Raw genomic sequence first — 12,899 nt, 5'->3', positions numbered from 1 at the left:
GTTTTCCATAGCCACTGAACCATTTTTACACTCCCGTCAGCAACGTTATGAGGGTTCCACTTTCTCCACATTGATACTGTGCTTTTTTAAGAAACCCTTAAAGTATCCCTTAAAACATTCAGAAGTGAATTTGTCTTTTCCTTCCCATTATTATATCTGTATTCTAAATGTATAACTTTTAGAGGCATTTCTGAATTTATATCATATTTGCTTTCCTTTTATCAAGCGTTTTATTTATTCATTCAATAAACATTTTTTTAATGTAAATTTATTTATTTATTTTTGGCCGCATTGGGTCCTCGTTGCTACGCACGGGCCCCCTCTAGTTGCGGTGAGTGGGGGCCACTCTTTGTCACGGTGCGCAGGCTTCTCATTGCAGTGGCTTCTCTTGTTGTGGAGCACGGGCTCTAGGCGCGCGGGCTCAGTAGTTGTGGCACGTGGGCTCAGTAGTTGTGGCTCACGGGCTCCAGAGCACAGGCTCAGCAGTTGTGGCGCACAGGCTTAGTTGCTCCACGGCAGGTGGGATCTTCCTGGACCAGGGCTCGAATCCGTGTCCCCTGCTTTGGCAGGCAGATTCCTAACCACTGCGCCACCAGGGAAGTCCCTCAATAAACATTTCTGAGGGTCTCCTATGTGCCTGACAGTGTCCTGGCTACTGAAGATAGAGCCTAAAAATCCCTGCCCTCATGGAGCTTTTGTTCTAGAGGAGGAAAATGATGATAGAATAAGTGAGTAATTATAGTGTATTAAGAGGTAATAAGTGCTATGGAGAAAAATAGATCAGGCCAGGGACTGGGGCGTGCTGGAGATGTTGGCAGGAGGGTTGGTCAGGCAGAGGGAACAGCAGGTGCAAAGGCCCTGAGGTGGAATCTTGTCTGGCTTGTGTGAGGAACAGTGAGGAGCCCAGGGGTTGGAGAGGAGTGAGCAGGGGACAGAGCAGTAGGAGGTGTGATCAGGGAGGAGAGGGCCGGCTGGGTGCTGATGGGCAGGGAGGGTTTCAGAATTTATAGTGCAGTGTGGAGGAGTTTGAGCAGAGGCGTGATGTGATCTCACCTACATTTTTAAAGGATGACTCTGTTGTAATCCTTTTTTGAAACTTGAATCTTACTGTTTTGGAACATAACCCTCAACACCCTGCTGACAGTTTCAAAAAATTAGTATTTTCCTAGAGCATTTTGTACTTACGGTTCCGAGGGGCCTTTTCAGTAGATCAGTTTTTTTGGTTTTTTTTGTTTTTTTTGCGGTACGCGGCTCTCTCACTGTTGCGGCCTCTCCCGTTGCGGAGCACAGGCTCCGGACGCGCAGGCCCAGCGGCCATGGCTCACGGGCCTAGCCGCTCCGCGGCATGTGGGATCTTCCCAGACCGGGGCACGAACCCGTGTCCCCTGCGTCGGCAGGCGGACTCTCAACCGCTGCGCCACCAGGGAAGCCCCAGTAGATCAGTTTTGATTTTGATCAGTCTCAGGCACTTATAAGGTTAGCCCTCTCGTTACAGCACAAACTAGGGTGACAGTGGGGAGGGGCCTGCAGGGCAGGTGTCGGATCACACCCCCCATGCCCACGCTGCCCCTCCTCCCCCTTTATAGTCACAAAGCTTGGAAAGGGAGAACAAGCGCTCAGTCAGGAGGAGGTCAGAAAGCCCTGCTCCTAGGAGGTGATATTTTGTAATGTGATGTTGACACTGATAGCAGGCATGCCCATTCCCAGGATCCTGCCACATACTGATTAAATTCATTGGTATTTGCATAGGTGGCAGCACATCAGAAATATACCAGGTAGAGAAGGTGGGTGGAGTGGGGTGTCAGGGGGTTCTAATTAGTGGTCAGGGGGGAGAATGGAGCCTCAGCGAGATTTTGCTGCTCAGAGCACTCGGTGCAGACTCACTCCCCCTGGACTGCCCCAGCCATGCACTCGCCCCTGCGCTTCTGCCCCACAGGGATGAGACAGGAAAAGCTGTGCTTTGTTTCTTACCTGGCACTGTGGTAGCTGCCTGCATGGTCTCCCCCACCCACTCTGGCCCGCGGCATCCATTCTTCCCCTGCTTCATTGGCTCCTTGCTGTTCATGGTAGAGAGGATAAAACTTCGAACAGGCCCTTCATGGCTTGCCTCATGCCTAACTCGCCAGCTTTGCGTGTACCCCTCCAGCCACCCTGAGTCCCTCCTGTGGGCCTTGCCTGTGCGCTCTGTCTAGGATGCTCCTTTTGCGTCCAGCTTTACTAGTGAGTTACCTCCACTTCATCGGTCAGATCTCTGCCCAGGTGTCTCTTTTAGGGAGTCTTCCCAAGACTAGATGAGGTCTCCCGTGAGAGCTTTCCTTGCACTGTGTGCCTCTCTCCTTAGCACCTCTTCCGATCGTGAGTTTATTCTTATCTGTATCACCATTTGGTTAATGTTTGTTTCTGCAGCCCATCAGTCCTGGGGAATCAAGGACACTGTTTTGGTTCATCTTTATATCCTCAGTACCAAGTATAGTGCCTGACTTATAAGACCCACTCAATAAATTGGCAACAGTGAATAAATTAATGAAAGCCCCAGTGGTAAGAGAAGACCCCGGCCAGTTTGGATAAGAATAAGAAACTGAGTGTCTACTTTGCCTTCTCCTGAAAAGGCTTTCTTCATGCCACCTCCCTGTGAAGGTATAAGAAGGTCCTCAGCCCTGTCGGGACTGTGTAACACAGGGGAACCTAGGAATTGATGCAGCCACAGGAAGACACTGCTGCTCTGGTGGTGTCGCTCTGGGGGTTCCCTCACCCTAACTGAGGTGGTGCCTAAGAGGATCATACAACCTTCCTTGAATAAGGTCAGCTTATATGTGGAGAGGCTGTTTACTTTGTATTCAAAACTCCTCCTGGTGACTAAAATGAGTGCTGTCCCAGGTGGGAGGGTCAGTTGCTTGTAGACATCGGGAGTCTCCCAGCAGAGCCTCCGTAGAACCACCTTGAGTTCACTGGGACAGGAGGGGACATCACAAACCTCCCCACTGGTGCAGAGCTGTCCCTCTCTTTGCAGCCTCCTTTCTTCAGTGACTGCATGGTACACACGCTAGTACACTGGGTTCTGACATTTTTTTCCCCGTTGGTGAAACACTGTTCATGAGGCACAATTAACTTGTGAAATGTTCAACCACACTAGTAGAGGAAGTCATGGAAATTTTTTAAAGCAGTGTGGCCCCATCCCAACTTTGTCGAATGAGCCTCTGGGGAAGGAGCTGAGAATCTGGTTTACACAGAGCCCACGGGCGACTCTCCTCTGAGGGCTGGGAAACACTTGTCTGTTTGTAAGTTGCCATCTAAGGCGCTGCTTCTCATGGTTGACTGTGCAGCCCAGTCCCCTGGGGAGCTTGTGAAAGTGCAGAGTCTGCTCCTGTAGGCCGGGGCTGCTCTCCTTCTAAGTGTCCCGGTAATGCTGCTGTACACTTTGACTAGCAGGACCTTCTAGAACAACAGCTGTCATCCTGATTACACACCTGGAGAGCTTTGACACCTCTGATATTTCATAGTTCTGCGGTGGAGCCTGGACACTGGGAATTTTTAAATCTTCCTGTGTGATTTTAACAGGCAGCCTGAGTTTGAGAGTCATTGATCTGTGAAGAGGTTTTTGCTTCAGTGACAGCACCTGAAGAAGGGATAGTAAGCCCACCCACTCAAGCGGACGTGAAAGAAAATATTCCAAGCACTTCGGAACCTCTAAAGCCAAAGAATTCTTCTACGTTTTAATGGTCTGAGGTATCTTAGCCTTGACCAGTTGTTCCCAAACCTGGTTTCACATCACAATATTATGGGAGCTTTGTTCCTTTTAATTACCTTTAAGATTTTTTTTTTAAGTGGAAAATTTCAAGCAGTATAAAAGAAAAGAGAATTTGATGAATTCCTTTAACCCGTCACCCAGCTTCAACAGTTACTAACTCATGGCTAGTCTCTGTGCCTCTACCTACTCCGACCCTCCCCCTCCCCCGTCCTGCCCAACTATTTTGAAATAAATCCTAGAGCTCATCACATTTCATTCATAAATATTTAAGTTTTACATCTCTAAGAATGAAGGACTCTTTTTATAAACATAAAAGCATTATCACACCTTTCACATTTAACATTTGATTCCTTAATATCATTCAGTACCCAGTCAAGTGTTGAGATTTTTCCCATTGTTTTATAAATTCTCAAAACAATTTATTTTTCATCGTTTTATCTGTTTTATCATTAATCAAGATTCAGTGAGGGACTTCCCTGATGGCTCAGTGGTTAAGAATCCACCTGCCAATGCAGGGGACACGAGTTCAATCCTGGTCTGGAAAGGTCCCACATGTTGTGGAGCAACTAAGCCCGTGTGCCACAACTGCTGAGCCTGTGCTCTAGAGCCCGCGAGCCACAACTACTGAGCCCATGCGCTGTAACTACTGAAGCCCGCGTGCTCTAGGGCCCATGTGCCGCAGCTACTGAAGGCTGCGTGCCTAGAGCCTGTGCTCCACAACAAGAGAAGCCACCACAATAAGAAGCCTGCCCACTGCAACGAAGAGTACCCCTTGCTCGCCACAAGTAGAGAAAGCCCACGTGCAGCAACGAAGACCCAACGCAGCCAAAAAAAAAAGATTCGATGAGATGGATATCTTGAAAACTGATAGGTTTCTTAAACTTCTTAATCTATAGAGTCTCACACTATTAGCTTTTTCTTGCAGTTTATTTGAAGAAACCAGGCCACTTGACTGATAGTTTCCTACGGTCTGGATTTTGATGAGTACATTGCCATGGTGATTTTATTCATGAGGAAACAGACCCAGAGAGGTGGGGCAACTTACCTAGGGTTACACAGAATCAGAGGCAGAGCTAGGATTTAGATTCCTGATTGATTTCGACAGAGACGGTTCATCTGCACTGGTTCTTCTTAAGAGGGAAACGTGGTCCATGTCATGACACTCTGCTTAACTTCCTGTGTTCATTGACGTTGAGCTTTCATATTTAATGAATTAACTCCAGCACTAAAACCGATGACATCTCTTTCTTCTAGGTTGCCAGCATACTTTGTCGTCCCCACCCCTCTTCCTGAGGAGGACGTGCCACGCTTCCATGGTCATGGCATACCAGTAAGTGCATCTGGAAACCCTAAATGCATGGCTTGCTCATTGGCCCATCCTGGCAGATTATCCTACTTAAAGCCCTTGGCTTTGGTATTAAAGAGTTTGTCCTCAGTCCAAGAGCAATCTAAAAATATCTTAGGGACTCCCTAGAGGAGCCTCTTTGATAATGAGGCTCCTGGGGTCAGAGTTCTAAAGTTTTCACAGATGCACTGCAGTTCTTAGCAGAGACATCTTTAAAGAGCTTTTGGGGGATTACAGGCCAGTCTGGTGTTGAAAGCCAGCCTAATTTAACACCTAAATTGTTTTGAGGCTGAGCCGACCCGTAAGGGTAGTAGAGTTTAAGGTTCCTCTTGGCCCACACCATTAATCTTGAATGGGCATGGCCGAGTTTCCTCCCAGAGACAACATGCAGAGCTTGCTTAGTTTTCACAGAATAGACTGGGATGGGAGCCATATTTAGTGTGTCACTGATCAGAGAAAGCAAGACCCTGGCAGTTATTCCAGTTTCTGATTGGCAGTTGGGAGTTGCCAAGCCTGCAGGGAATTGAGTACAGAATGAGAATTACAGACAAATGCTGTGCTATGCACATGGCTGGTTCACCAAAAAGGTCACTCCTGTAATGGGAGGTGACATGTCTAAGCAGGGGTCACATGCCCAGAAGTGTATGCAGGCCAGGTGGGTAATGAGTGTGGTCCTTGCAATGAAGCAGAGACCCTCTGCCTGGATGAAGGGCTGGCTGCTCTTCTCTGCCGGCCCGTTTGTGCCGTGTGGGAATACGGGCCTGGTCTTGCCAGATGTCCAGACTTCGCAGGAGAAATCAGAGACATGGATTTTTATGTGAGTTTTCCCGATCTCTAAATGTGTGCAGCTGTTCACAACTGATTCAGATGTTTAAAAAACGTGTCTTTGGGCCAGAGTTGGTTCACGTGCCACCAGTGTGCCACCTTTGATTTAGAGCAGTGGTTCTCAAACTTTCTGGTCTCAGGACTCTTTACACTCTTAAAAAGCATTGAGGGTCTCAAAGAGTTTTTGTTTATGTGGTTGTATCTGTTGATATTTGCCATATTAGAAATTAAAACTGAAAAACTGCTTAATGTTTATTTTAGTAAAAAACTCATTACATGTTAACATAAAAATTTCTGTGAAAAATAACTATATTGTCCGAAACAAAAAAATAGAATAGTACTGTTTTACATTTTTGAAAATAGAAGACAGCTACATTCTCACATCTTCTCACTTCCTTCAGTCTGTTGTGGTATATTAGGGTGTGGTTGAAGTACATGAAGAAAATCCAGCCTCACACGGATGTGTATTTGGGAAAGGGAGGAGTATTTAATAGCCTTTTCAGAGAATATGAAAATATTATTCTTTGACAGTATAACGAAAAATTGCTAAGTGGTGGTTTCATAAAGATTAATTGCAATAAGGAAACTGAAAACATAGTCAATGAACTTTTCATTCACTGCTAAATTAAAATCCATTGGTCTGTCTTGTACTTTGAATGGGTCTTAAAACATGCATGATTTAAAAACATAATACATTGGTCGTTTAGAAAGTATTAGCTCACTAGGTTATACAGGTCATACAAATTTTTTTTAAAAAATAAATTTATTTATTTTTATTTTTGGCTGCGTTGGGTCTTCGTTGCTGCACGCGGGCTTTCTCTAGTTGCGGTGAGCGGGGGCTACTCTTTGTTACAGCGCGCAGGCTTCTCATTGCAGTGGCTTCTCTTGTTGCTGAGCACGGGCTCTAGGCGCACGGGCTTCAGTAGTTGTGGTACGTGGGCTCAGTTGTTGTGGCTCACGGGCTCTAGAGCACAGGCTCAGTAGTTGTGGCACACGGGCTTAGTTGCTCCGCGGCATGTGGGATCTTCCCGGACCAGGGCTCGAACCCATGTCCCCTGCATTGGCAGGCAGATTCTTAACCACTGCGCCACCAGGGAAGTCCCAGGTCATCCAAATATTGACATGCTTTCTTAGATAAAAATCACGTTTGTTAATATCATCCCTGTCTCATCAGGAAAGTCTTTAAATATTGGGAATTTGTCCAGCTAAAAAGGCAGAGACTAGTTTTACAAAATTCTAATTTTTGCTTGAAAGTTCAACTTTTATCATTGGCAACAAATTGTCAGTTGTTTTCCTTAAGGGGATAGGCTTACTTCATTCTTGTTTTTTGTTTTTTTTTCCCCTAAAGAATGAATGTCTGCCAGATACCAAAGTCTGAACACCCGTAGTTTGTCTGTCATTCACTCTTTTTTTTTTTTTTTTGCGTTACGCGGGCTTCTCACTATTGTGGCCTCTCCCGTTGCGGAGCACAGGCTCCAGACGCGCAGGCTCAGCGGCCATGGCCCATGGGCCCAGCCGCTTCGCGGCATGTGGGATCTTCCCAGACCGGGGCATGAACCCGTGTCCCCTGTATCGGCAGGCGGACTCTCAACCACTGCGCCACCAGGGAAGCCCTGTCATTCACTCTTTCAGTTACAAGAATACAGCAGGTAGCTCAGCTCTCGAGTCAGTCTCATAGGTGCTTTTCCCTGAGACAAACACTTCCATGCTTTGTTTCCATTCCATCACACAGAATAGAAAAAATATTAAATATTAAATGTAATGATCAAGATTAATATAATTCATAATGTTTAGTTCTTCATTATGGACATTCTGAAGTGAAACAATTATTTTTCTTCAAGTTTGTGGCAGTGAAGAATACAGTGGCGACCAGTGCTGTTGGTAGCAATACCTTGGTTGGTACCAAGGCACCAGCAGTTGTAACACTATCAGTGCCAATGTCAACACAGTGAAAAAGAGAAATTATATCTTAGTAATATTCTCAGACCACCTGTAAGGGAGGGTCTTGGGATCTGTAGACAACATTTTGAGAATGTTTTAGAAGAATAAACATGAGGGTCTTCATCCGTCAACCTTTCATAGATGACTCTAGGAGAAGGGGTATGCTCTGTGGGAAGAAACCAAGATGAATTGTCTACACACTTGGGAATAGGCTGCTTCTCCATCCAGCATTATATGAAATTTCACTACTCCCTGTTCTAGCCAGGCCTTGGGGCTGAGAAGTAGAAACTGTCCTGAGAAGACCTGTCCTGAGGAGTCAGCAACAGAACTTTGATAGAAACTGTAGGAAGGCGTTCTCATTTTATTAGATCAGCCTTAATTATGTGTCCTGAAAGTCGTAGTGGAGCTTGTGATGCATGGACAGTGGAAAAATATTACACAAAATGGAGTTTACACATTCACTCAGGGAGCACAGCTCTCAATACACATCACGTAAAATTTACCACTGGTGACAGTGAATATGTTCACAACGTTGTACAGCCGTTATCGCTAGTCTGAGAACATTTCCGTATCTCTGCTTTTTCACCCTGACTTTTCATCTAGTCTGGTCTTTCCTGCCTCCACTTAACTCCTGTTCGGGGAAGACCTGCATCATTTGTGACTTCAGTCATGCCCTTGCTGCCATTCTAGAGACTGTGGCCTCCTGGACCCTCTGCTGTACTCCAGTCCTGAGTATTTATGCTTTTGCTGCGGAGCTAGTGAACATTGCTACAGATTGTTCAGACCAAACAGCAGAGCGTTTTAATGGGATACGTGAAAACTGTTACCTTGCTTCACTTGGGCCCCTGTTCTGCTCAGCAGCCTGTCAGTGAACTCCCTCTGGTTCCTGTGTCGTTCTTCCCTGGGGCCAGGGTAGCCGTTTTTTCATTCTCTTTAAGTTGGCGATCCCACCCTTAACTCTCTTACTGTCATCGACCACCTTTCCCTTAGTCCCGAGGGGTCTTGGAGAGCGAGCGACAAGACCTCCCTCCTCCTCCTGTGGTCTCTCTGTGCTCCTTCATCTCCGACCCAGACCTCTGCCCGGGCTCTCGATCTCCGCTGCCCTGGATTTGTCTTCCGTCGCTCTGCCCCTTCCGCGTGTATCTCCGGAGATTCTGCTCTCTTGAAGGCATTCTCAAGTCTCCCTCACCTGAAGAAGCCCTTCCTTAACAGTTGAGCGTGGGCTTGTTCTCCTTGCCTGCACTGCCTGTACTTCAGGACTGTACTGATTCTCTCTGCTTGCCTCTACCCGCTTTCCTCTTGCAGCAGGGCTTCTGCCCGCTCCCACTCTGCTGTTGACGCTCAGAGTCACTGAGCCTGGGTGGCCCCCGTTCTCCACACCGTCAGTCACTGTAGTTCTGGGTGAACCCCCCCGCCCCGCCTTTTTTGCCTTTTAAATTCCTATCTTGGCTTTGGAAACACGATGCTGTCTTGGTCCTCTTATCTCCTTAGTGGTTCCTTTCCTTCTTTCTTACGCTGCTTTCTAGCCTCCAATTGTAGAGGCTCCCCTAAAGCTCTTTGGCTCTATTAAGAGACACCTTAAGATGTACCAAATAATGTACAAGCTATTAGGTATAAAATAAGCTGCAAGGGTATATTGAACACCATGGGTAATATAGCCAACGTTTTATAGTAACTATAAATGGAGTATAAGCTTTAAAAATTGTGACTCACTATATCGTACACCTGTAACTTATATGGTACATCAGCTATACTTCAATTTAAAAAAGACCAAAAAAAAAGATCTACCAAATAATGAATAATGAAAAAAAATGATCTACCAAATAAACAGGATTATCACACTGATTCTTGTGTGTTGTCAAGTCATTCTTGCTAAGAACCCTGTGGCTCTTTCTCAGACAGAAATTGTACATATTACAATAGGAGAAGACATATGTCTTTTGCTAAATTCCTGTGAGAAGTCTCTCTCGGACCAAGAATTTTGCTTGTTTTCTATTTACTGTTTCAAACAGCGAGTGTAAGGGAATTGTCCCTTTGTGCCTCAGCTGGGAGGTGACAGTTGAGCCCCAAATAGGAAATGAGCTGTGGTTGAATGTCACCAAGAGCAGATTCTTTCTGCCCCAGGAGAGGAGATAAAAAGGCTTAAGAACACTTAACTTCCTAGAACGTGTCACGAGTCATGGCTAAGAGTGTCCCCCCCATCTCAGAGTGAGCTGCACCCACCGGGGGGCAGGAGTGCCTGGGCGTGACGTTGGAAAAGGGGGTAAGAGGGAAGCAAGGGGCCCGCTGATTTGTCTCACTGTTCCAACACTTCCGTCTCGTTAGGAGCTTACAGAGTCGGTGCTCTTTGGGCAGCTCCTGAAGCAGTTCTGCGTCCCTCTGGCCTCGCTCCGGGGTGGGCTCACGTCTCTTCCACTGAAGCTGGCAGGCAGCTCCTGTGTCCAGAGCTGCAGTCCTGCCTTCTTCTCCTAAGTCATAATCCTCATCTTGGGAGTCTCCTCAGTATCTTCACACAGATGTCCTGTGGGCACTAGGCACCCAGCATACCCAATACTGATTCATCCTCTTCCCCTGGAACCCCAAACCGGTTCCTCTTTCTGACTTTCTAAGCGTAGTGCAGAATATCGCCTGGGTTTGCTGATCTCTGATCTCCAGCCCAGGATGCTGCTGGCACACCAGTGTGTGGTCTCTACGGTGCAGATGACTGGCAAGAGGGGGCCTCTCTGGGCAGCTGAAATCCTCCTGGTCTGCCTTTGAGCCAGGGCCCGAAGGCTTGGTCAGCAGAGCAGTGCTGGGCTTTCGCCACCGTTGAACCCTTAACCAGACCTTTATACGGGGCACAAAATCCACAGCCGTACTCCCCGGCCCCAACCAATCTTCCCCTCTTCTCCATTACAGGCTCTCCCGGCAGGTTACTTTGCCCCCTAGTCAGTTCTAATCTCCTTGTGTTCCTATACAGCAGAGCAAACAAATGAAACTCCCACTGTATCCAGAAAAATGCCTGAACACTTGAATCAGTCACTTACGGGCATTCATATGATTTCTTTCTCTGTTGCCGTCCCTTTGTTGTTCATTGAAATTCCCTTCTCCTGTGGTTTGCCACATTCTACTTCCTATTATATTTGCAAATTTATTTCCCCTTTTAGGATATAAGCACCTTGAAGGTAGACGAAGTACCTTAGCCCTCTTTCCATCCTCTCACAACCTAATTCAGTGCCTTGCATGTACAAGTCTCTTACCAATGTATGTTGAATAACCAACTTCCCATGCTTTCTTGCGTGGACTTTCTCTAATGGTGGGAGCTGCCCCCTTTTGGCCACCCAAGTGGAGCACGGCCTTGAGAAGTCACTGCTGCGCTGTCTGTGCACCTTGTGGAAGTTATGCGGTCTCTCCAAGCCTCAGTTTCTTGTCGTTAGTGGGGATAATACTTATACCTGTCTCAGAGTGTGACTGTGAGAATTAAATGACTTAATTCATGTAAAATCCTGAGATAATGAGCTGCACTCCAGTGATAGTTTCTATCCTAATAATCCTAATAATAATGATGATGATGTTGTTTTTATCATCATCATCCAGGTTCCCAGCACTAAAGCCAAGTCAAAAGGTAATGTTAGGCTATAAGCGAGTCTGAGTGTTACCACCTAGACCTGAGTTTCTGTTGTTGTTGTCTTTAAGACTAAATCAGCCTTTTTCATTATGAGTATAACACATTTATTCCTTGGCATAACAAAGTTGCATATATTCAGCTCTTTCATATTGAAGGTGTACATTTCCCTGTATGAATTCAAATGCTAAGCTTACCTGTCCTCTGTTAGGTGGTTTACGTTACATCTGGAAAACCTTTATTCCCCTTTGCAGATATGGTGTTGGTCCTGCCACAGCGGATGTGCCCTTTTGAAAATGTCAGCACTGCCCAAAGAACAGGATGATGGCGTTTTACAAATCCAAAAGAACTTCTTGGATGGGTCGGTACTGTTGTACATTTTGTTATCGTTTAGTTAGCTCAGTTTTTGTCTTCCGAGAAGCAGGGAACAGTTCTTGGTAGTTGGTCCATTTCAGTTTACCTGCTGATAAAGCACTTAGTGCTGGGGATACAGTTTAGAGTGGTCGTCTTTAATTTGAAAGGAGTGAGTGTAACATAATCATGAAGCACCTCAGCTGCATTGTTTTTAGAGATGCACGATGAAGCATTTGGGGGAAGTGGCATGATTTCTGTAATGTTGACAGCTGTCAAATCTAGGTCAAGGTATACGTCACTGTGTTATTCTTTTCTGCTTTTCTGCATGTTTGAAAATTTTCAAAATTAAAAGTTTAAAAAAAAACTAAACTGGATGAATTTAAAAACAGAAAAGGAGTAGACTTTGGAGTTAAATTGCCTTGGTTCAAATCCTGGCTCTTTCAGGTGATAAACTTTGTAATCTTGGGCCGGGTGGCTCTGCCCTTTGTTCCTGCATCCCCACCTCTGCTGGCTGGGAGCCGCAGCGGGCAGTAGTTGCCTCGTTGGGGAGGATTCAGTGGGACAGACCTGGGCGCCCAGGAAGTGCTCAGGAAAAACGAACTCTTTCTAACTCTTGCCTGCTCTTCTAATCTCTTGTTACTTTTTGTTACCTAGAGTTTATAAGACCATCCACAGGCCACCCTATGAAATTGTTAAAACTGAAGACCTGTCAAGCAACTTCCTATCCCTGCAGGAAATCCAGACGGCCTACTCTAAATTTAAACAGCTGTTTCTGATAGGTGAGAAGAATGCCGAGCAAAAACTTTCTGTCACATGGGGAAAGACATGCCGCGTGGATCAGGTGAAAGTCGGTGCCATTCCCCTGGGTTCCTCATGGCTGTACACAGAGGTTCCCAGCCGTGAGGGCTGGTGTCACGGAGCGGAGGGGCCAGTCACCACGGGGCCAGCTGCCCTCGGTACACTTGCTGCCGCCATTTTGCTCCAGGCTCTTGCCCTACTGCTGCTTCTCAGGGCAGTGAACACAGAGCCACCGTCCTCCTCTCTTCCTTCCCCAGTGGTGAGCGTTGAGCTTCTCCCTTAAA

At 46.4% G+C, this 12,899-nt stretch overlaps 1 protein-coding gene across 2 annotated transcripts in view; it reads left to right on the top strand.

Moving 5' to 3' along the window:
- MTMR12 (myotubularin related protein 12) overlaps positions 1 to 12,899 on the top strand; it is a 65,830-nt gene that overhangs the window by 38,153 nt on the left and 14,778 nt on the right. For both annotated transcript variants that reach the window (XM_067730469.1, XM_067730470.1), the window contains exons 8-10: positions 5,003 to 5,078; positions 11,718 to 11,824; positions 12,472 to 12,596. In XM_067730469.1, coding sequence (XP_067586570.1) covers positions 5,003 to 5,078; positions 11,718 to 11,824; positions 12,472 to 12,596 — 308 coding nt within the window. The remainder of the gene's footprint in view (positions 1 to 5,002; positions 5,079 to 11,717; positions 11,825 to 12,471; positions 12,597 to 12,899) is intronic.

This window comes from Pseudorca crassidens, chromosome 3 (assembly GCF_039906515.1).
Source record: "Pseudorca crassidens isolate mPseCra1 chromosome 3, mPseCra1.hap1, whole genome shotgun sequence".
Classification (NCBI taxonomy): domain Eukaryota; kingdom Metazoa; phylum Chordata; class Mammalia; order Artiodactyla; family Delphinidae; genus Pseudorca; species Pseudorca crassidens.
Note: the sequence above shows the minus strand (reverse complement) of the source record. Positions and strands in the feature narration are given on the sequence as shown.